General features: G+C 46.7%; 1 protein-coding gene across 3 annotated transcripts in view; it reads right to left on the bottom strand.

The window, feature by feature from the left end:
• Positions 1-1,062: 1,062 nt before the first annotated feature.
• Positions 1,063-22,488, bottom strand: part of Liph (lipase H) — a 49,394-nt gene continuing 27,968 nt past the window's right edge. Inside the window, exons 6-10 of one of the 3 annotated variants that reach the window (NM_001044279.1) lie at positions 15,962-16,129; positions 13,972-14,067; positions 8,187-8,298; positions 4,070-4,243; positions 1,063-2,463 (exon numbers count right to left, since the gene is read on the bottom strand). In NM_001044279.1, coding sequence (NP_001037744.1) covers positions 2,376-2,463; positions 4,070-4,243; positions 8,187-8,298; positions 13,972-14,067; positions 15,962-16,129 — 638 coding nt within the window. In that variant the 3' untranslated portion in view covers positions 1,063-2,375. Of the gene's footprint in view, positions 2,464-2,552; positions 3,103-4,069; positions 4,244-6,180; positions 6,808-8,186; positions 8,299-13,971; positions 14,068-15,961; positions 16,130-22,488 lie in introns of those variants that run through there. The other 2 variants (XM_039088624.2, XM_039088625.2) reach the window with 2 other exon arrangements.

The raw sequence follows: 22,488 nt of genomic DNA, 5'->3' as shown, positions 1-22,488 counted from the left end.
TGGGCCTCATTCATGTCTTTTTTTAAGACTTATTTATTTATTTTCTATACATGAGTACACTGTCACTGTCTTCAGACACCAGAAGAGGGCACCGGATCCCATTTTAAATGGTTGTGAGCTGCCATGTAGTTGCAGGGAATTGAACTCAGGACCTCTGGAAGGATAGTCAGTGCTCTTAACCACCGAGCCATCTCTCCAGTCTCAAGAGTTATCTTGATTACATTTGTGGAGACCTGCCTGTTGATGGTGGTGACACCATTCCCCAGTCAGGGGATCCGAACTGTCTAAGAGCTGGGAATCTGGTACAGTGAGATGGCTCAGCTGGTAAACATACTTGCCTCTAAGCCGAATGACCAGATACCTGGGACCCACACACTGGAAGGAGAGAACTGACTCCCATAAGTTCCCTTCTGAGCTCCTCATGCCTGTGACCTGTACATGTGTGCACAAATACAAACACACACAATGTGAGTGAATAAATGACACGAAGGTGAACACTCGCACGCATACGTTCACCACCCTGCTTCCCGTCTGTGGCTGCAACTTGGCTGACTGCTTTTAAGATCCTGCTACCCTGACTCCCTGCCATGGTGGGCTGTACCCTGAACCGGGAGCTAAAATAAACCCTTTCTTCTCACACCGTTTTTGTCAGAACAACAGGAAGTGAAACTAAGACAGTGTGGATTGCAACCCATTTGCTCACGGTGTCCACCTCTTTACAACAGCTGGGGCAATTCAAGGAAGAGAAAGGTCCCGGGCCTGTGACCCCCTTCCCCAGGCGGTCACAGATGTGGGGTAGGTGGGACTCCCCTTCACACCAGGTATCTGGTTGTTCTATGTCACTTTACCCTCTCTGTCTCTGGCCCTCTGGGACCTCTTAATCTGTTGGCTGCTGTCACTCAGAAATGGTTGGAGTCACATCTGCCTCCAGGGAGGCCTGGGAAGACTTCTCAAAGGTTCCATGCCCCAAGAGCCGGCTATGCCCTGAAGCCGAGTTAGCCCCACATGTCTGAGCATCAAGTCTGAAGATTAACATTAATCTCTCCAACAGGCGGGACTGTGCACAGTTTACTTTTTATTTTGCATCTATACATCTTAAAAGAATTTCCTGGAATAATTATGGATTGCACCAGTAGGAAGGAAAGAAAACTTCTTGCTTGTTTCTGTTTGGGAGACAGGATTCTCTGTGTAGCCCTGGCTGTCCTGGAACTCACTCTGTAGACCAGGCATCCTCACACTCACAGAGATCTGTCTGTCTCTCCTCCCAAGTGCTGGGGCTAAAGGTGTGTGTGTGCCACCACTGCCCAGCTTTTGGTTTTGATTTCTGTTTTCTGTGTTTTTGTTTGTTTGTTTTTTTAAAGAAAACAGTCTTTTTTTTTTCTTTTTTCTTTTTTTCGGAGCTGGGGACCAAACCCAGGGCCTTGCGCCTCTGCCACTGAGCTAAATCCCCAACCCCTAAAGAAAACAGGCTTAAGGATTGCTTTTTTAAAAATGTCTGAAGCTGGGAACATGCACTTAGCATGTTCAGAGCAGAAAAACAACCCCATAATTGACACTTTCGCAACTTCAGTGAAAGCAGGCCAGTTTCCCTCCGGTCTCACTCTGCCCAGTCCGCATCAGCAATGCTACCCCTGTTTCTTCTCCTTTCTTCCCACTTAACAGCTCAGGCCTGGGGGCTATGTGTCCATCCCAATACCTCTGGCCATCAGCATCACTTCAGAAAAGACTTGGATGAAGACAGAGCCTTCTCGAAGCCCCAAGGCAAACAGTCCAGGATAGAAGCTGGTATTGAAAAAGAGAGATTGTATATCTTTATGTGAGAGCTAAACCCTATCAAAATAAAAGCATGTTCACAGCAGTCCACATTGCCCAAATGCGGACCCAAGGGATTTCATAAACCCTTCACAGACTGGCCCTCCCAACCCACATTTCCCTTGAGGTAGTCCGGTTCATTCTCCAGTTCGCACCAGGATGGTGGAGGATTAGGCCCGGGGAACACAGATTTCCTGTGAGGTCTCCAGGCTTTGCTTCACTCTCAGATGCTTGCCCCACAGTCCTGAGGGCGTGGTATGACAGACAGCAGAACTGGCAGTTGGGAACAAGCGAGGCCTCAGGATGCAGCCAAAGTGCTTTGCTGTAGGGAGCTGGGCTATTTCTGTCTTGCCCTAGTTATGGGCTCCCCTCCCAGTGCTGTTTCATAATCATGGATCCTTTGACATTTTGTGATGTGACATCCTTGGAACACAGCCGAAAATAACCTTGGTTTTTTTTCCCCCCCATGCTTTGGGAGCCTTTAGGATGCAGTCGGGTGAGGCATCAAAAGCTGTAGCTGTAGAGATCCTGACGTCACCACTGCCCACATGTCTTAACAGCAGCTACATCTGCTGCTTGGAGCACAGGATAGGTTGGAAGAATGTCTCAACATTCTCCATAAGGACGAGATCATACCGGCACAAGTGAGGCCTGGGGAAACCAAAGACCCTCGTCAGTGAACTATCACAAACCTCCCTCATCACCTCCTGACAGTATGGACTTGTAGAGCAGCTGTTTCTTTTTTTTTTTTTTTCTTTTTAGATTTATTCATTTATTATATATAAGTACACTGTAGCTGTCTTCAGATACACCAGAAGAGGGCATCAGATCTCTTTACAGATGGTTGTGAACCACCATGTGGTTGCTGGGAATTGAACTCATGACCTCCGGAAGAGCAGTCGGGTGCTCTTAACCACTGAGCCATCTCTCCAGCCCCGAGCAGCTGTTTCTAACGCAACAGGCAACAGGATAGTGTGGTGGTTTGAGTATGTTCAGCCCAAAGGGAGTGGCACTGTTGGGGGTGTGACCTTGTTGGAGGGAGTGTGTCCCTATGTGGGCCGGCTTTAGGATCTATGCTCAAGCTCCACCCAGTTCAAATCACTCTCAGCGTCCATGTCTTCCATAGTCCTACCAAGATGGCCCATTAGCCCCAGTTAAAGCATCCCACTATCCCACTATTTCCCAAATCCAAAGTTCTAAAATCCACAGTCGTCCAAACAAAAGCACGATCAGGCCCATCACAGCAACATCTCAGTCCCTGGTGCCAACTTCCTAGTTAGGGTTTCATTCCTGCGAAGAGATACCATAACCAAGGCAACTCTTATAAAGGACAAACAACTTTTAATTGGGGCTGGCTCACAGTTTCAGTGGAGGAGCCGAGAGGTCTACATCTGGATCTTAAGGCAGCCGAGGGGACTCTGTCTTCCTCGGGCAGCCAGGAGGAGACTCTCTTCTGCACTCAAACAACATGGTGACTCGCTTCCTCCAACAAGGTCACACCTAATAGTGCCACTTCCCATGGGCCAAGCATATTCAAACCACCGCGCTAGGAAAGGCAGTCATGTGCAAGGAAGTATAGGGTGTGAGATCACACTCAACTCTACTCCACTCCTTTGTTAAAGACTTATTTATGTGTGTGAGTGTTGTGCCTATGTGTATCGTGTCTGTGCTGGCACCTAAGCAGGTCAGATGAGGGTGTCAGGTTCCTCTACAGCTGGAATTTATAGATGGTTGAAAGGCACTGTGTGGGCGCTAGGTTCTCTGCTCCACTCTCGATCCTCCTGCCTGAGCTTTGCAAGTGCTGGGATTATAAATCGCTATACTCTGGTTCTTCCTCTTTTGCTTTTGAAATGGGGTCTAGATAAGTTCCCCAGGTTTGTCTTGAACTCCTGTAGCCTCTTCAGTTCTCAAACTTTTGATCCTCCCCCTCAGCCTCCAGACCAGCTAGAAATACAGGTCCATAATATGAGGCCCAGCAATAAATAAATAAATAATCAATCAATTAAAAGTCCCTGTTTTAAGATACGGTGAATATCTTCTTAAGGAATCTTGTATTACTAAATTTTTTTTTTGCAGTATCCTAAATTGTTAAGTAAAAGAAATTAATCACTCTGGAGGCTGAGGCAGGAAAATTGTCACAGGTTTGAGGCCAGCCTGGGCTACATTGTAAGACTGTCTCAGAAAGAAAAAAAAGGGGGGGACTAGAGAAGGAAGGGAGGGGGGCAACAGGAGCTTGTCAGCCCTGCCTGCGGCTCACCTGTCTGGATGGGCCAGGGACCTCAGCTTCATTCGCAGGACCCTGAGCTTGTACTTTGGGCCCACTACAGACTTTGTGGAGAACAACAAGGAAATTTCTGCCACTTTATCCAGATCTCGATTAAATCTTGCGAGAAGACTCACTTGATGGTACTTCTGGAATGCAGATGGCTCACTGGAAGGAAGAAATGGCATTTTAAAATGAACGTATAGAATGTAAGATGAATATATATCCATTTAAAATGAATATAATATAGGCTGCTAATGAGAGAAAGCCGCTTCCAGCCGCCAGGTCTGGCCCGTTTGTGCACCCAAGCTGACCTTTGTGAGCAAAGGCCCCCGACTCCACACGATGACCTAAATGAAGCTACTGACCTCCAAAGTGGCCCTGGGGACGTGTGCTACTGTGACCATTTACTGTGTTCAAGACAGTGTCTGCACTCTGAGCACATTGTCACAGCTGCTGCGGGGTCCGAGCTCTTGGTGTGGTAGGGCTTATGTACAGCAGTCCAGGGATGGAAAGCAGCTCGGAGTTAAGGCCCTGCCACACCCACGAAGCCTTAGATGAGGTTCTAGTGTGGCTGGGGTAACAAACACCTGTGGAACCCCCTAATCCCAATCTGAGGTCTATGTCTGGAGCCAGCCCACCGCCCCAAACCCAGGTGCTTGTCAGGTATCTCTGGCTTCCTTTTCCCAGAGAAACGAAAACAGAGACTCCTCAGAGAGAGATGTCTGTGCATCCATCGCTGGGGTTTCAGGTCGATGCACTGGACGTTGCCAACAAAACTGGGATCATCTAAATTAAGTCCAGCTGCAAATTCAAAAGGCCAAAGGATGTGCATTGAAGATGTTAAGATCCAGCTCTCTCTCCTCTTCCCCGTCTCACAGTACTGGACGGAACTGGAGGTCACCTGGATCAGAGGCAGAGGGCTTGTATGAATGGCGCCATGGAGATCAAACTCAGTTCTTATCATTTGGCCGGCCTCAGGTCTCCATCTTGAATTTGCTCTGTCTCTATCAACAGCTTAGCTCTTAATAGACAACTGTTTTAAATTACATCTATAATTTCTCTCTCCCTCCCACCCCACCTCCCGTGTGTCCAGGTACATGGTCAGAGGACAACTTATGGGAAGAGGTTCTCTGTTTCCACCATGACAGGTCATCAGGCTGAGCAGCCAGTGGCGCTGCCCTGCCCGCCGAACAAACTCACTGGACCAAGGTTTTAATCCTTATCAAAATGTGGAGGCAAGAAGATAAAGCTAGTGAGTTCAAGACCAGCCTGGATTATATGAGGCCCTGTCTCACAACACATAAGAAGATATTTCGAAATTCAGATTTAGGATTTCACAGTTGGCCAACACTCACTCAGTAAAAATAACAGTAACAATAATAATAATGATGATGATGGTGATGGTTATGGTGATGATGGTGGTAGTGATGATGATGATGATGATGATGATAATAATAATAATAATAATAATAGAAACATGAAAGCAGTTGCTGGTGTGAACACCCAAATCCGGTCAGAGCCCTGTCCTCCCTCTTCCCGTGTGTGACTGCACAGTGTCCTCCAGATTCCTTGGGTGCCGTGTGTTCTGAAAGGCCAGATTTCAGGTTAGCTCTCCATTCTGGTCCCCTCACCTCAGCCCAAAGCCCATGTACCACCTGAGGCTGGTTCCTCAAGACGTCCTCCCTACTGCTCCCTTCCAGAAAACACTAGCCCACTGTGGACATGGGGATATCAGATCAGAAACAAATCCATGGTGAACCCTAGAAACCACCACAAGTGCAGGGGGTTGGGGTGGGGGAGCAGCTTAGTGGGAGGAGCGGACCCAGCCATACAGTGATACAGGTGCTTGGTGGACAGAACTGCCACTCTGGCCACTGACACCAATCAGGTATGTGGCTCTGGCTAAACAGCTTGGATTTCTGGCCTCATTTTCTTCATATGTAGAGTTTGTGGTATTAATATCTGAGTGGGCTAGAAATCCCTGAGGCAATGTGTGCCACACACTCAATTCAATAACCAAAAACTATTATAAATCCACGTATTTATAAAGATACTGCCGTAGTTTGCTTCTTCTTGCTGTGGCAGAAATAACCAAAAACAACTTGGGAGGGAGAGGGTTTATTTAGCTTACACATCTGATCGCAGTCCATCACCGAGGGAACTTGAGGCAAGAACCCAAGCGTGGCAGGAACTGAGGCAGAGGCCTTGGGAGAGCACTGCTTACCGGCTTGCTCTCCCTGGCTTGCTAAACCTGCTCTCTCGTATAACTCAGAACCGCTTGCCAGGGGCGGTGCCCTCCAGACCAGGCTCTCTCTTGTTTATTACTACTGAAGAAATGGCTGCAGGGGCTTGCCTGTAGGCAATCTGATGGAGGTACTTCTCAACTAAGGCTCCGTCTTCCCAAATAGTCCTGGCCTATGTCAGCTCGTTCAGGCTAGGATGCAGGTCGGTGACAGAACGTGGACTCTCCGTGATGAAGGTCCATGGGCCTTGGTGGTATCATGGGGAGCACAGCTATTTCCGAGATCAAAGCCCTGGGTTCAGTTCCCAGCACCAAAAATAAATAAAACCACCTCCAAGTCCACACATACAAGTTGCCCACGACCTTATGCTTGGCGTTTAATGCATGGCGAGCGCCTAAGCATCTAAAGACACAGGAGACACTGCACATTTGAATAAGTGACCCTCACGCTCTTTTGTTTAAGCCAAGGGCTTCTCTCCGACTTCTCCTGATTAGAAAGGTGACAGAATAAAGTGTTAATACTTCATGTTGGTATATGCACATACAACATAAACCATACATATAAATACACACTAGCAGAAAACTGAAAATTAGGGCCAGTGATGGGGACACACATCTGAAGTCCCCGCACTCGGAAAGCTGAGGCAGGAGGATCATGCGTTTGAAGCCAACCTACAGCACAAAGCAAGAACTTGCCCCCAAGTAAGTGAATAAACAAGCCGACCAATAAACGGATACATTTTTAAAATAAAAAAAAAAATCTGGGGCTGGAGAGATGGCTCAGTGGTTAAGAGCAATGACTGCTCTTCCAGAGGTCCTGAGTTCAAATCCCAGCAACCACATGGTGGCTCGCAACCATCTGTAGTGAGATCTGATGCCCTCTTCTGATGTGTCTGAAGACAGTTATAATATACTTACATATAATAAAAAAATTTGAATATTTCTAAATTTCCTCCTTGGTTTTTAACCTAAGAAATGTTTGATGAAATGTGGTTTTGTTTCCAAAAAGAAGACGACATTTGAAAAACAGACTCTGTCAAGATTCTCCTTAGCAAGCACGGACTTGCTTTTTTATGTTCCATATTCCTCTATGTTTAAAAATAAATATTCTCTGTATTAACCAGTCATAGTTCATGCATTTATGGAGTGTTGATTAAAGTTCTGATCTAAGTGTACAGTGTGAAATGCTTATGTCTGCACAGTGTTGTAGGTGCTTGTTTCCATGTCTGTCTTTCTGTCTGTGTACCTCTTGCACATGCCTGAGGTCCTTGGAGGACAGAAGAGGGCATTGGATGCTCTGGACTGTAGTTATGGATGGTCGAGAGCCATGGCGTGGGTGCTGGGAACTGAGCCTGGGTCCTCTGGAGGAGCAGCCGGTGCGTTTAACTGCTGAACATCACCCCAGCCCCTTTTGGTTTTTGAAACAGGACTTACTATGCAAGTCCAACTAGACGTAGACTTCATGTCTAGACCTGGCTGGTCTCACAGGTGCCACAAGACTCCTGCCCCTGCCTCCCAAGTGATGTGATTCCAGTGCGGTCGCCAGCACACCTAACCCAGCACGAGAAGGTGTGGATGGTGTTTATCATTAACCGTTTAATTGCTAGAAATGGAAAGAGGAAGAAGAAAAGCGGCAGCAAGCAAGAGACACCCAGGGAGAGGACACGCAGAAGAGAAAAGGGAAGGGTGGAGGGAAGATGGGGAGAGACGCTGAGCCAGCTGCACCTCCAGCAGGCAGAGGCGAGCCCCCAGTGAGTGAGCGAGCGAGCGAGTGTCCTGCTGCCTGCCTGCTGTAGCACAGAGGAAGGCATCATCTGCTGAGGAGAGCGTCCGAGCCAGAAAACCCAAGCTCAGAGCCCAACTTACTGATCAATTTTGGATTCTGTGATATTTCCATCTTCGCCTCTCAGCTTGATTGTAATGAACCCTCTTCTCACGCTCTTGTTCCAAGATATGATGTCCACAAAATAATGATAGACTGTAAAATAGGGGAAGAACCCCATAAGACAGGCGTCCCAGTGCTCCCCGGAGGGTCGGGTCTGAAAAGCCAAGATCCCTCTCTTTCTCCCTCTGGAGTTTCTCTGCAAAGACCCAAGAAGAATTCCCTTTTATCTTTAACATTGTTTTTTCAGTCCAGGTCCTTCAAACTCATTACGTAGGCAAGAATGACCTGAACATCTCTCTCTCTCTCTCTCTCTCTCTCTCTCTCTCTCTCTCACACACACACACACACACACACACACACACACACACACAGCCTCAATTTCCCAAGTGCAAGGGTTACAGGTGTGTGCACATGAGACCATGCTTCCCTGTGTTTCTTGCTCTTCTCTTCGGTATAGAGGGCAAGAGTGACAGTCATCCAAGCTCGCCATCAGCCATGTGCAGGACCAGGGAGCCTGCCTCACATTCTGTCAGACATGTTCATTCAACCTCTTGACTCTTCCACAAAGAAATGCTAGAGAAGCTTATAACCAAGTTTCAAAAGCCCACAAAATAATCTCTGATGTTTTAAATGGCCTTACTGTCATGTTGGATTGGTAGCTCCTGCAGACAGGGGTCTAATTGTGGAAAACGTTGATGTTTTCCTGCCATTATTTCCCAGCATGCCAGGACCACATTGGGAGAGCTTTGCACTGTACTGAGGTGGAATGTTTGGTTTTAAAAATCATTGTCTGAAGGCTGTCAAGATGGCTCAGTGGAAAACCACTTAACGCTAATTCTGAAAACCTGAACTTGATCCTTGGAGCCCCCTTGACAAAAGGAGAGAATGGATTCCTTCAAGCTGTCCTCAAACCTCCACTCACAGACTATTCCAGACCACACGCACTCACTCACAGACACTTTAAAAAAAAAAAAAAACTCTTTGAATTGTTGACTTGAGTTTTATTTGTAAGAAGGACCAGTGTTCAACTCCTAGTATCCACATGGCGATCCATCGCTCGCTGAAGGGATCTAGAACCCTCTTTTGGCATCTGCAGGCACTGAGCACACAGCACATAGACACGTATTTAGGCAAAAATACCTATCCACATAAAATAGATAATTTTTTGTTTATCGGGTCTTTCCTTGTTTGCTGTTTGTTTGGTTTTGCTTTTTAGACAGGGTTTCTCTGAGTAGCCCTGGCTGTCTTGGAACTTGCTCTGTTGACCAGGCTAGCCTTGAATTCACAGAAATCTACCTTCCTCTGCCTCCTTAAAATCGTTTTTTAAGAAGCCATTAAAGGAGTTCTATCTTGGGATAAGGACAGAATTTCCCAAAGCTTTTGATACACTTCCTGCCAGTTTGCTCCACTCATTCATGCAAAGTGACATCCTCACTGGTCACTATAAATTCAGAATGATAATGATCAGTTCTGTAAAACACCACGGATGCCCGTTATCCAGCAGCATCAGATGTTTAGCCAAATGTTAGCTCCTTATGTAAAATGAGCAGGCATGTCTATTTCATCAGAATATAAATGTGCAGGGCTGGAGAGGTGGCTCAGTGGTTTGACAGCACTGACTGCTCTTCCAGAGGTCCTGAGTTCAAATCCCAGCAACCACATGATGGCTCACAACCATAATGAGATCTGATGCCCTCTTCTGGTGTGTCTGAAGACATCTATAGTGTACTTATATATAATAAATAAATAAATCTTTAAAAAATACAAATGTGCTTTTGTCCTTAGTAAATGGTAAAATTATACATGTATACCAAATAATTATTTTAAAACGATTTTCTTTGTGATTTATTTTTAGAAATACTTTATTTCTATATTATTTTTATATAGCTACATATCTGGGGGGTGTTTGAAATAGCCACAGGCAGACTCCCCGGGAGCCACAGGCCCCTCCTGACAGGGAAAGAGGTAGGTTAACTGCAGATCTTCACCAATCCCTCATTCCTACACATCCACTTGCTGCCACCCCATCTCATCGCCAGCTCTGCGACAGAAACTGCCAACCAAGTGAAAAACGTGTATGATTAAAACATCAAGTCAGTGAGGAAAGAAACTGAAGGCATCAGGAGATGGAAAGATCTCCCGTGCTTGGGAATGGATAGGATTAACATAGTAAAAATGTTACCAAAAATAATCTACAGGTTCAGTGCAATCCTCATCAAAGTTACAACTCAATTCTTTGAAGATCTTGATAGGACAATGTTCAGTTACCTATGGAAACACACACACACACACACACACACACACACACACACACACACACGGATCAGGATAAGAGCTAGAAGTGGTGGTGCAAACCTTTAATCTTCGCATTTGGGGGGTTGGGGATTTAGCTCAGTGGTAGAGCACTTGCCTAGCAAGCGCAAGGCCCTGGGTTCAGTCCCCAGCTCCGGAAAAAAAAAAAGAAAGAAAAAGAAAAAAAAAATCCTAGCATTTGGGTGGCAGAAGCAGGCAGATCTCTGAATTCAAGGTCAGCCTTGTCTACAGATTGAATTCCAGGACAGCCAGGGCTACACAGAGAAACCAGTGTTGAAAAATAAACAAAACCAAACCAAAACCAAAACCAAACGAAACATTAAAAACAAACAAACAAACAACAATAACAAAAACCAGGATAGCTAAAATCTGAACATCCCATTAACAAAAGAACTGCTGTATCACCATCCCTTATTTCAAGCTTTACTACAGAGTTACAGTAACAAAATACCGTGGTATTGGCACCAAAACAGATGTACTGACCAAAGGAATCAAATCAAAGACCAGGACGTAAGCACATGTGGAGAACTGTTTTTTTTTTTTTTTGATAAAGAGCACCGAAATACACACAGGAGTAAAAAGATAATATCTTCAACAAAAGACCTCAACATAAAACCAGATACACCGAACCTGCTCTAAGATAAAGTAGAGAACAGCCTTGAACTCATGGACACACATTGTGGATTAGGTCTAACGCTGCGTGAATTATGTTAGTTGGTCCCCCAAACTGCAGGAGAATCTGCATGGCCACAGGCAAGATGCCAAGGGACCCTGCCCCCGGTCGGTTTTGATTGGAAAATAAAGTTGCCAGCAGTCAATGGCTGGGAAGGGAGACAGAGGAGGGACTTTAGGATTCCTGGAGGAAGGAGCAGGAAGAGAGATAGCAGCCATGCTAGGAGAGGAGTAGCGGCCATGCCTGGGAGGTGCCAGACAGAGAGCATAGCTGTCTTGTAGGTGCTGGGAAACTTAGCCCGAGAGGGCTGCAGGTCTGGGTCCAGGGCAGCCAAAATGAAAGGAGTAACTCAAGAATATTGGAGGGGAGAGTGGCCATATTAAAATTAAAATTAAAAAGGGTGTGCGTGTGTGTGTGTGTGTGTGTGTGTGTGAGTGTGTGTGTGTGTGCGCGCGCGCGCGCGCATGCGTGCGTGTGTTTCATTTGGGAACCCAGAGCACACCATCAGGGCCAATTTGATTAGTGTTAACTGAGTTCAGCTACAGACGCAGGAAGGGATTTTCTGAACAGAACACTGTTAGCACAAGCACTAAGATCAACAATTAATAAATGTGATCTCATTAAACTGAGAAGCTTCTGCATGGCAAATGACACTGTCATCTAGACGAAGCAGCCTGCAGAATGGGAAAAGATTTTTTTTTTTTTTACCAACTGTACATCCGATAGAGGGCTAATATGCAAGATACATAAAGAACTCAAGAAAATAGGTCTCAATTTAAAAAATTGGGGTACAGATTTAAACAGAATTCTCAATAGGAGAAACTCAAGTGGCTGAGAAGCACTTTAAAAATATTTAGCATCCTTGGTTATCAGGGAAATGCAGATCAAAACTACTTTGAGATTTTTCTTCTTACATCTGTCAGAAGTGACAGCTCACGCTGATAAGGGTGTTGAATTAGAGCATTCGTTCACTGCTTGTGGAAGCACAAACCAATACACCACTGTAGACATAAGTGTAGTGTCTCCTCAGGAAGACGGGGGTCAATTTACCTCAAGACCCAGCTACACCACTCTAAGGCGACCCAAAGGACGCTTCATCCCACCTCAAGGACACGTGCTCAACTGTGTTCATGGCTCCTGTATACATAATAGCCAGAAATTTGAAACAACTAGATGTCCCTCAACACAAGAATGGGTAAAGAAAATGTGGTACTGTGGGGCGTCAAGCTGTGAAAGGTACCCTGATTACTGGTCCAGACCTGTCGAATCCCCGGGGACTGCAGGTGCCTTCCCAGCCTCTGAGATCAGGGCCTCACTAGCTGCAGCCCCCCACCCTGGCCCCCAAACCCTTCCTCCACAGGTAGAGAGGTTTGAGACAGACCAGTCATGTAGAGCGAGGCCCCAAACCCCTCCTCCACAGGTGAGGATGTGACCACAGGTCTTATAGGCTCAAGACAGATCAATCACAGAAAGAGGACCACGCCCCCCGTGTATGTAGATGAGGTCTTCCCAAGCTCTCAGGCCAAACCATTAGGAAGCACCTGCTGCCAGACACGGACCCATCCAAAAAACTGTATTTAAGTGCGGTGTTCAGAATTAAAGGTGTGCAGGAATTACTCCATCCTCTGAGAGCTTCTGTCATAAGAGCTGTAACACCACCGCATGGGGAAGAGATCCGCTCTCCGGAAATCGCTGCCAGAAGCTCCCCTGCACCCCTCGACGTCTAGTCAGTTTCCTGCTGGCTCAGTCCGGCTGAGCAACCCAATCGGAAGCAGCGGAAAGGAGAAGGACGGACAGTGGGGGCAGCAGAAGCTGTTCCCCCTCCCTGCCCGAGTTCTCTCCCCCTTGCCCGAACCTGAGCACCTAACCAGGCGAGAGATCGCTGTGGAAGAGCTCACCACCACCACCACCTGCCCCAGCGCCGGAGTCCCACATGGTACATTTTGTACAATGGAGTATTACTCAGCTGTTAAAACAAAATAATGTCATGAAATTTGCAAGTAAATGGAACTAGAAAGAAATCATCCTGAGAAACAAAATTCCAGACCCAGAAAGACAACTATGGCATGTACTTGCTTATACATGGATATCAGTTGTTAAGTGACGGTAACCAAGAGTCAACCCATAGAGCCACAGAGGGGTAGATGTATAGTAAAGCAACAGACAGATCTCATTAGAAAGGGGAAATAAGATAGGTATGGATGGAGAGGGCTGGAATGGATCAAGCGGAGAAGGGGAGGGGAGAGAGGGATGAAGGAGGGAATCGGGGAACGACAGCTCAAATAAATTAAACTAAACATTATCAAAAGGAAGGAAGGAAGGAAGGAAGGAAGGAAGGAAGGAAGGAAGGAAGGAAGGAAGCAGGTTCCAGAAAGCACAGTGTAAGTCATAACTGATTCCAGTACAGAATCCACTGGTTTGTCCCTGAGCCCAGCTTCATGTCTCTTTAGACACAACTTCCTGGAGGAGCCCAGTGATGACGGTGGCCATCCTGGGATGCTGACACTTTGGCTTGGCCTTACTTCATTCAGTCCTAATAGCCTGACGGTGGGCGTGACTGGCTCCATTTACCAAACCGGGCCGTGACACTCAGAAGGGAGAAGAAACTTGACCAAGGTCACACAACTGTTACAGACAGAACCTGTGTCGCTCTGAGGCCCTTTTAGCTCCTTAGCTCTGTCTAGCACAGAACACGGGACTCATGTTCCAGAAAGCACAGACCCTGTCCTCTCCAGAATGCCAGGGTCAGACAGCACACCCAACACGCAGTTACCACTCACTGCAGTATGGCTTTGTCTCAGCCGTGTCGAAGAACGCCTTCGTCATCGGAGGATCTCTGTCCCATAAGTACTCTCTCCAGTTGTCAGCATAGTAGCCTACAAGACAAGCCAGAAACACCACCCTGTACTACAAAAACGTGAAGCCACAGAGGGAGCCAGACAGTCTTCTGTTTTTGCAACAACTCCTCCCACTCTCTCCAGTCCCCACCACTGTAGCTAGAGGCTGGGAAGGGCCACGGAGAACACCCCACCCACGCTCTTCCCTCTTGCTGGAGTCCCCATCCTAAGAACAGGGGTGCAGAATGACCCTATTGTGACTTCCCCCCCTTACTGGTCCTCAGTAGCTAGGCAGGTAACCAGAGCAGCACACTCTGGTCCTGTGGATAGCTTTCAGCAACGCCTTCATTCTCAACCTTAAGCCAGATCGAGATCCATACTTAAAACAGCATCGCTACTGCAGAACAATGGGGTCTTGTCAGTCTTGTTCTGGAGATAGGACCCAGAGTTTTATGCATGCAGAGTGTGCACTCTTTACCCCACACAACACACATGGCTCTTTTTTTTTTTTTTTTTTTTTAATACTGCTAGAAGTCATTTCAGGGCCTGAAGCATGCCAGGCAGGCAGGCAATCTACTACTAAGCTATATCCAGAATCCTTCTGTTTTACTTTTTATTTTGATACAAAGTCCTGCTAAATTCCTCGGGCTGGCCTTGAGCCCATTGTGGAGGGGTTTGTTTGTTTGTTTGTTTGTTTGTTTGTTTAACATAGGTTTGGAGACAGGACCTGCCTCAGCCTCACCCTACCAAATGCCTAGGATGATAGGCCTAGAGGGGGTCTAACTGGCCCCAGGGTTTTCTTGAAGAACTAAAATAAAGCTAATAAAGTTCACAGGGCATGGGCTCGATGTGCAATTGTGTCCCTGAGCAGATGAATGTCTCCCACCAGGTCATTGCCTGAAGGAGACAAAACCGAACTCTGCCCACTGAAACCTCTTTCTGTCTGTCAGGAAAATGGCTCAGAGCACAAATCCTAAAGTCCTGACCACCTATAATATTCCCTCTATTTCTATGGGAAACACCTCAGTCATGTCTACAGTGCCCTGTATGTGGGTGCAGGAACCAGAGTGTAGAGGAAAAGCATTCATACACACAACCTGTTGAAAAGGATCACTCTGCAAGGCTCAGCCCTGGGCCTGGTCTCAGGCTCACTGTGGACTTCCCCTATCAGAGAGGTGGGTGCATGGAGTGGGTGTTCCGTCCCAACAGGAACAAGCGATACAAAGCCTAGGTAGGCTGGCAAACCCTCTAGCTGCTGCTGCTGCTACTGCTGCTGCTGCTGCTGCTGCTGCTGCTGCTGCTGCTCTTCCTCCTCCTCCTCCTCCTCCTCCTCCTCCTCCTCCTCCTCCTCCTCCTCCTTCTCCATGACAGAATAGTATGTGTAGGAGGGCTGCAATCACCTCCGGTGGACTCCCATGTAGATTGTTCTAACACTAGGTAAATGGTAACTGTTGTTTATTTTGGCTTTGGGGTGTGTGTGTGTGTGTGTGTGTGTGTGTGTGTGTGTGTGTGTGTTATTTCAATGTTGTTTTTGAAAAAGAGGGTCTCTCTCTCTCTTCGGCCACAGACTCAATCATCCCCGCTAAGCTGTCATACTCTAACCCAATACATTCTCTAATTCAAGACGAGTAGTTCAGAGAAAAAACTGGCTAGGAAAAGTTGGTTATAATGTTTAGCATGTGATACACTCTTGTAATACCTGCTACTCTGGAGGCTGTGGTAAGGTCTCAAGATCATGGCTAGCCTGGGCTACAAAGTAATCTCAACCCAGCCTAAGCTAAATGGCAAGACCTATGTCAAATAATAATAACTAAAGCTTACTATGTAACCACTTCAGTAAATACAATTTGAGACAAATTTTTAGAGAGCAAAATGACTCTGGGAACTGAAACAAAGTAACTGTACATTAGAGATGGGGACTCCATGGGCTTACCGAGACTGGGACAGGACACGATGTGTCCAGCACCACAGCTGACACACTTGCCGTTCCTATAATCCCGATAGGAGTCGCAGGGATAGGCTGTGATGGAGCAGTTATTTTGCAGGGATGCAAGGTACAGGAAGACGGACATCTGGTGGTCACACTTGAAGTACTTTATACCTTGATTATAAAGGGACAAGAGCAGTTGCGGCATTTCCCAGAAAAGCACATTTCACATTCTATACGAACACCACCACATTTGACCCCAGCTCCTGAATGCCACGCACTGCACGGAATTCACTGCACGGCTTCCATGCACTCGACTCCACTTAATCCTATGAGAACGGCAGGCAGGGATTCACTGTGGCCAGCGCAAGGTAGAGAGTAAATCATATAAAGGCAGTTGTGAGAACAAAGGCAAACCTGGGGTTCTGGGCTGGAGAGGATGCTCGGTGCCTCAGGGTGCTTGCCGCTCTTCCAGAGGACCCCAGTTCACTTTCAGCACACACACTAGTGGCTCACAACTGCTGTAACTCTAGCTGCAGGGGATCCAATGCCCTCTTTGGCCTCGACAGACACTCATGCACAAATGCTCATACACATACACACACACACACACACACACACACACAGACACACACACACAGACACACACACACTCACACAGAGACACAGACACACACACAGACACACAGACACACACACACACACACACTCTCACACACAGAGACACAGACACACACAGAGACACAGACACACACAGAGACACAGACACACACAGAGACACAGACACATACAGAGACACAGACACAGACACACACAGACACAGACACACACAGAGACACACACAGAGACACAGACACACACACACTCACACAGAGACACAGACACACACACACTCACAGAGACACAGACACACACAGAGACACAGACACACACAGAGACACAGACACACACTCACAGAGACACAGACACACACACACTCACAGAGACACAGACACACACAGAGACACAGACACACACAGAGACACAGACACAGACACACACAGAGACACAGACACACACACAGAGACACAAACACACACTCACACACACACAGAGACACAGACACACACAGACACACACACACTCACACACACACTCACACACACTCACACACACTCATACACAGAGACACAGACACACACAGACACATACACACTCACACACACACACACACACACTTACTTTTAAAAAGGGAGGGTGGAGAGCTAACAGTGCTTGCTTAGTATGCACAAGGCACTAAATTCAATCTCCAGCATTGCTCAAAGGGAGGGCTGCAGAGATGTCTCCGTACAAGCATGAACACCTGGGTTTGGATCATCACCACACACATAAAAGCCATCGGCCAAGGTCTGTGACCCTGGCCCTGGAGATGTAGACAAGTAGCTCCTAGGAGTTTTCTGGGCAGCCAGTCTAACTTAGACGGGGAGCTCTGTGTTCAATGAGAGACTCTGCCTCAAAAAAAACCCAAACATGAAAAATGACCAAAGAAGTCATCCTCTGGCCTCTACCCATACACGCACGGACACATGGACCCGTGGGCAAATCACCCCTGCGCATGCACAGAGATGCATGTACTACCATCCAATGTTTGAGCAACAGATTGTCCTCACCGTATTTATACGTGATGAAATACAGGGCTCCGGGCCACCCTCGAATACAGCTGGCTTAGAGGAGGCTCAGGAGTTGGGACCACTCCTTGACCCCAACACACCTGTGAGTCTGAAGAACTTCAAAGTCCTGGTCTAATTGGTAAGGTCGCTTCACAGACTAAGTAACCACTGTGTCTGCTACTCAGGTTGACAACCATGTCATGAACAGTGCTAGTCAAAAGGTCACGAGAAAGTGATTTTCCATCAAATCATTATCTAAAAGGCAACTCGGGGCTGGCAAGATGGCTGAACAAAGACACTTGTCATCAAGGCTGATGGCCTGAATCCCAACCCTGGATCCCACAGGGTGGAAGGATCTAATTGAGTTCCACAAGCTATTTTCTAACATCTGGGAACACATGACCACACACATACATTTTTTTAAAAATGTTATAAAAATCTAAACTAGTCATTATTAATTTTTTCCTTATCTCTTATTTAGAGGAAGAGTGAAACCAAACAGGCCTTGGTCATGAATTTGCCTTATTATTTGGGAAATTGTTAACAGAAACAAGATTTGAAAGGTCAGTGTAAAGAGCTGAACAGATCCACTCTGATAAACCTATTCTGTTACCTAATGCCCCAACCCACACAGATGCCCAGGCTGTTCAACAGGATCTCAATGAGTTATCCAAACTAGCCCCAAACCCTAGTCCCCCTGCCTCTGCCTCTTGAGCTCTAGAATCCCAAGAGTGCACCAATAGTACATCTGGCCAGCTTTTGAGCTTCCAAAAACCCTGATCGTTCACCATTAAATGTCAACATTAGTTCTAATCAAGAACTAGTTTTTAGGTCTGGAGAGTTACCTCAGTGGATAAGAACACTTAGCTGTTCTTGATGCTCTGGCCAAGGACCTGAGCTTAGTTCTAACACCCATGGCAGGCAACTCACAGCTGCCTGTAACTCCAGCTCTGGTGGACCTGACCTCCTCCTCTGGCCTCTGAGGGTTACAGACACACACAGACACACAGACACACAGACACACACACACACACACACACACTCACACACACAGACACACAGACACACCACACACACACTCACACACACAGACACACACACACACTCACATACACAGACACACAGACACACCACACACACACACACAGACACACACACAGACACAGACACACAGACACACACACTCACACACACAGACACACCACACACACTCACACACACAGACACACACACTAACACACACAGACACACACACATATACACACTCACACACACACAGACACACCACACACACACAAAGAGACACACACACACAGACACACCACGCACACAGACACACCACACACTCACACACACAGACACACCACACACACAGACACACACAGAGACACAGACACACACACAGAAACATACACAGAGACACAAACACACACACACACACACACCACACAAAGACAAAGAGACACACACATAGACACAGACACACCACACACACACAAGACACACAGACACACCACACACACGCACACTCACATACACACTCACACACAGACAGACACACAAATACACATAAATTTATTTTCAATCATTTTTTAAATATTTTTGTCTCCATTTGTCTCCATAGCTGTAGTTCTCTGTAAAGAGGACTAGACCTGTTTCGTTCGCTGCTGTAGATTCTAGAAGGTTGCCAGGCATGGGTCTACTAGGTCTGGTAGATGGTGAGAAAGCACAATTTACACTGCTCTGCTGAGTGTCGGAACCTCCTCCTACTCAGGGTTAAAGTGGAATTTATGCAAGGAGCTTCTGAAATCTATCACTGACCTGTACTGCTAACACCAGAAACTCCAAAGGTCCGGGGCCAAAGAGTAGTTCTTATCATAGCCGCAGTATTCATTCATCGTCAAAGGTAAAAAGGGACTTCTGGGTAAGACAGGAGACCAGAGCGGCCTCTGTGTGGCTCACTGAAGAAGGAGATAGAGGATAAGAGAAACAGACCCCAGGCTCGGGCATGGTGGTATACACCTGTAATCCTAACATGTGGGAGGTGGAGGCAGGAGGATCAGGAATTCGAAGTCATCCTCAGCTACGCAGCGAGGTGGAGCCCAGCCTGATGGAAAGAGTATCAGAAACTCGGAGAAATGTGGACGAGAGATGAAGGACTCTCTGAGACAGTGTCATGATGGCTCGGCCGTGGTGGCACTCACCTTTAATTCCAGCACTCGGGAGGCAAAGGCAGGTGATCTCTGAGTTCAAGGCCAGCCTGGTCTACAGAGCTAGTTACAGGACAGCCAGGGCTACACAAGGAAACCCTGTCCACCGAAACAAAACAAACGAACAAAAACAACCACAGGAAGAATGATGCTAAGCCGTCTCCATGAGAAAATCCCCAAATAAAACCAAAAGTGACATCCAAACAACGGGCAAATCACAACTCGGAATCGCAAGAGAGCGGAGAGAAGCAGAGCAACATGGCTCCTCCGAAGGACCCCAGCTCTGCAACTGCTGGGTTCGAAGAAAGGGACGTTGGTAAAATGGTAGTTAGCAACACCAGCGAAGGCCAGCCCTTCAACGTCTTATCTCAGGAGCACGGTAAGGGCCCTGGCTTTCATGGCTCCTGTCCAGCACAGTGCCGGAAACCATGGTTGCAGTCCTAACAGAAAGCGACAGCAGGGACTGAGACCCGACAGGAAGGCCTCAGATCACGTTTGTTTGCATAAAGCACGATCTATGCTTGAAGTCCCTCTAGACCTCAGCAGAGAAACTGTTAGGGCTGATGCACACCCTCAGCGGAGCTTCAGGAGATCAAAGCAGCCTAAGGAAATCTGTTGCCAATACTGGACTTGCTGAGAAAGAAAGGCCATTCGCAACGGCTCCCAGAACAACGAAATATCTAGGGATAACCCTAACCGAGGATGTGAAAGACATCTACATTTAAAGCAATAGAGAAGACAGAAAGCTGTCTTATGCAGGCCGGTGAGGATGAAGGTTCGAATTCCTCAGGTTGTTCTCTTACTTCTGCATATGCACGATGGATATACAGGCGTTATTTACATTAAGCAACCACAAGTATGCAATGCACAAATAAGTAAATAAATCTATTTTAAAAAACATTCCTCCTGACAGGCTGTGGAGAACAAATGCTCAGCAGTTAGGAGAGCCTGCTGGAGTGTGGTTCCCAGGGCCTATGTCAGGCAGCTCACCGACTACCCGTAACTCCATCTCTAAGGGATCAGACATTCTCTGCTGGCCTCTGGGAGTGCTTGTGAGCACACATGTGTGCAAATATGCACATACGAAATAAAAATAGAACAAATAACTCTCAATGTCTTTTTAACGTCTGTCTTTGAAAGGCATTGACAAGTGAAATTGGTAATCTCTACATAACAAAGCTTCAATCATGGGACTGGAGACAGCCTACAGAGAGGGAAAGGCCTTTGCCAAGCACAGTCCAGATAGGACATTAGCATTTAGAACTTATAAAGAATCATCAAGGGGCTGGAGAGATGGCTCAGTGGTTAAGAGCACTGACTGCTCTTCCAGAGGTCCTGAGTTCAAATCCCAGCAACCACATGGTGGCTCACAGCCATCTGTAATGGGATCTGATGCCCTCTTCTGTGTCTGAAGACAGCTACAGTGTACTTATATATAATAAATAAATCTTTTTAAAAAATCATCAAAACTAAATGCCCCTAAAGTCATCCAGTCAGTAAATGGGCTACTGAAGTGAACTGAGTATTCTCAACAAAAGAACTGTAACACATATAACACACAAGAACTACATAGAACTACATAGAACCTACCAGGTCAAACCCAGATGCAATCCAGACGCAAAGCAACCAACGAGACAGAATCAGTAACAAATTAGCTTAGATGCATTCAGAACAGAAATACACGGGCAGATCCCTGTGAGTTTGAGGCCAGCCTGGTCTACAGAGTGAGTTCCAGAGCAGAGTTCCAGTTCCAGGGGACACACAGACAGAGCCTGTCTCAAGAACAATAGTAACCACTTCTTCCACTGTGAAAGTGGTAAACAAATTAGCCTGAGCTTTCCTTAATCTCCTTAATAGCTGTTTACCATCCACCTATGTGTTTGGCCTAACATCTTCATGACTTGGATAAAAGTCTTCTGAGGATGTACAAACAGACGCCTAGCCTCCACCGACACCAAGGCGGTCATCGTCAGGTAACACCAGGTAACATCTGAGCCCTCTATTACAGGCTTCTGTCCCAGTGTAGTTAACTTCCTTTCTTTATTTTTATTTTATATGTGTGGGTGTTTTACCTGCAGGTACACCTATGAATCACATATGTACCTGGTGACCATGGAGGCTAGAAAAAGACATCAGATGCCCTGGAACGTAAATTGCGAATGTCTGTGAGCTATCATGCCGTTGCTGGGGATTGAACCTGGGTCTCTAAAAGAGCAACCGGTGCTCCTAACCACTGAGCCATTTCTCACTACCCTCTACCAATGTATTTAAGGTACCTTAATGTATGGTTTTCTTTGTTCTGCCACTATAAAAATTTCTGCAAGTGGGGAAAAGGCTTCAAGGCCCTATCCCTCCTTGAGGTACTGTGGGTGGTGGGGGATAGCTAAGGCAGATGTCACTTTCCCCTGTAGAACGGTCCTCCCTCCGGTGAGTAGCCTCCCACCCATACTTCAGGCGAGAAACTCTAATTAAACTCAGTGGGCCACACATGCAAAGGACTCAGGAAACCAGGAATCGTTGAGCACAATTCTTGCAGGAATGGGAGGGGAGTGAGAAAGGGGAATCCGGGTGAGAGTGAGATTTTTTAATTGTGTTACTGGACAAAGTTGTAAAACAATATAAAAAATTAAAAACTTGATGAAACTATGACTGTGTCAGATTTGAGGTAACATAT

Source organism: Rattus norvegicus, chromosome 11, assembly GCF_036323735.1.
Source record: "Rattus norvegicus strain BN/NHsdMcwi chromosome 11, GRCr8, whole genome shotgun sequence".
Taxonomy (NCBI): Eukaryota; Metazoa; Chordata; class Mammalia; order Rodentia; family Muridae; genus Rattus; species Rattus norvegicus.
Note: the sequence above shows the minus strand (reverse complement) of the source record. Positions and strands in the feature narration are given on the sequence as shown.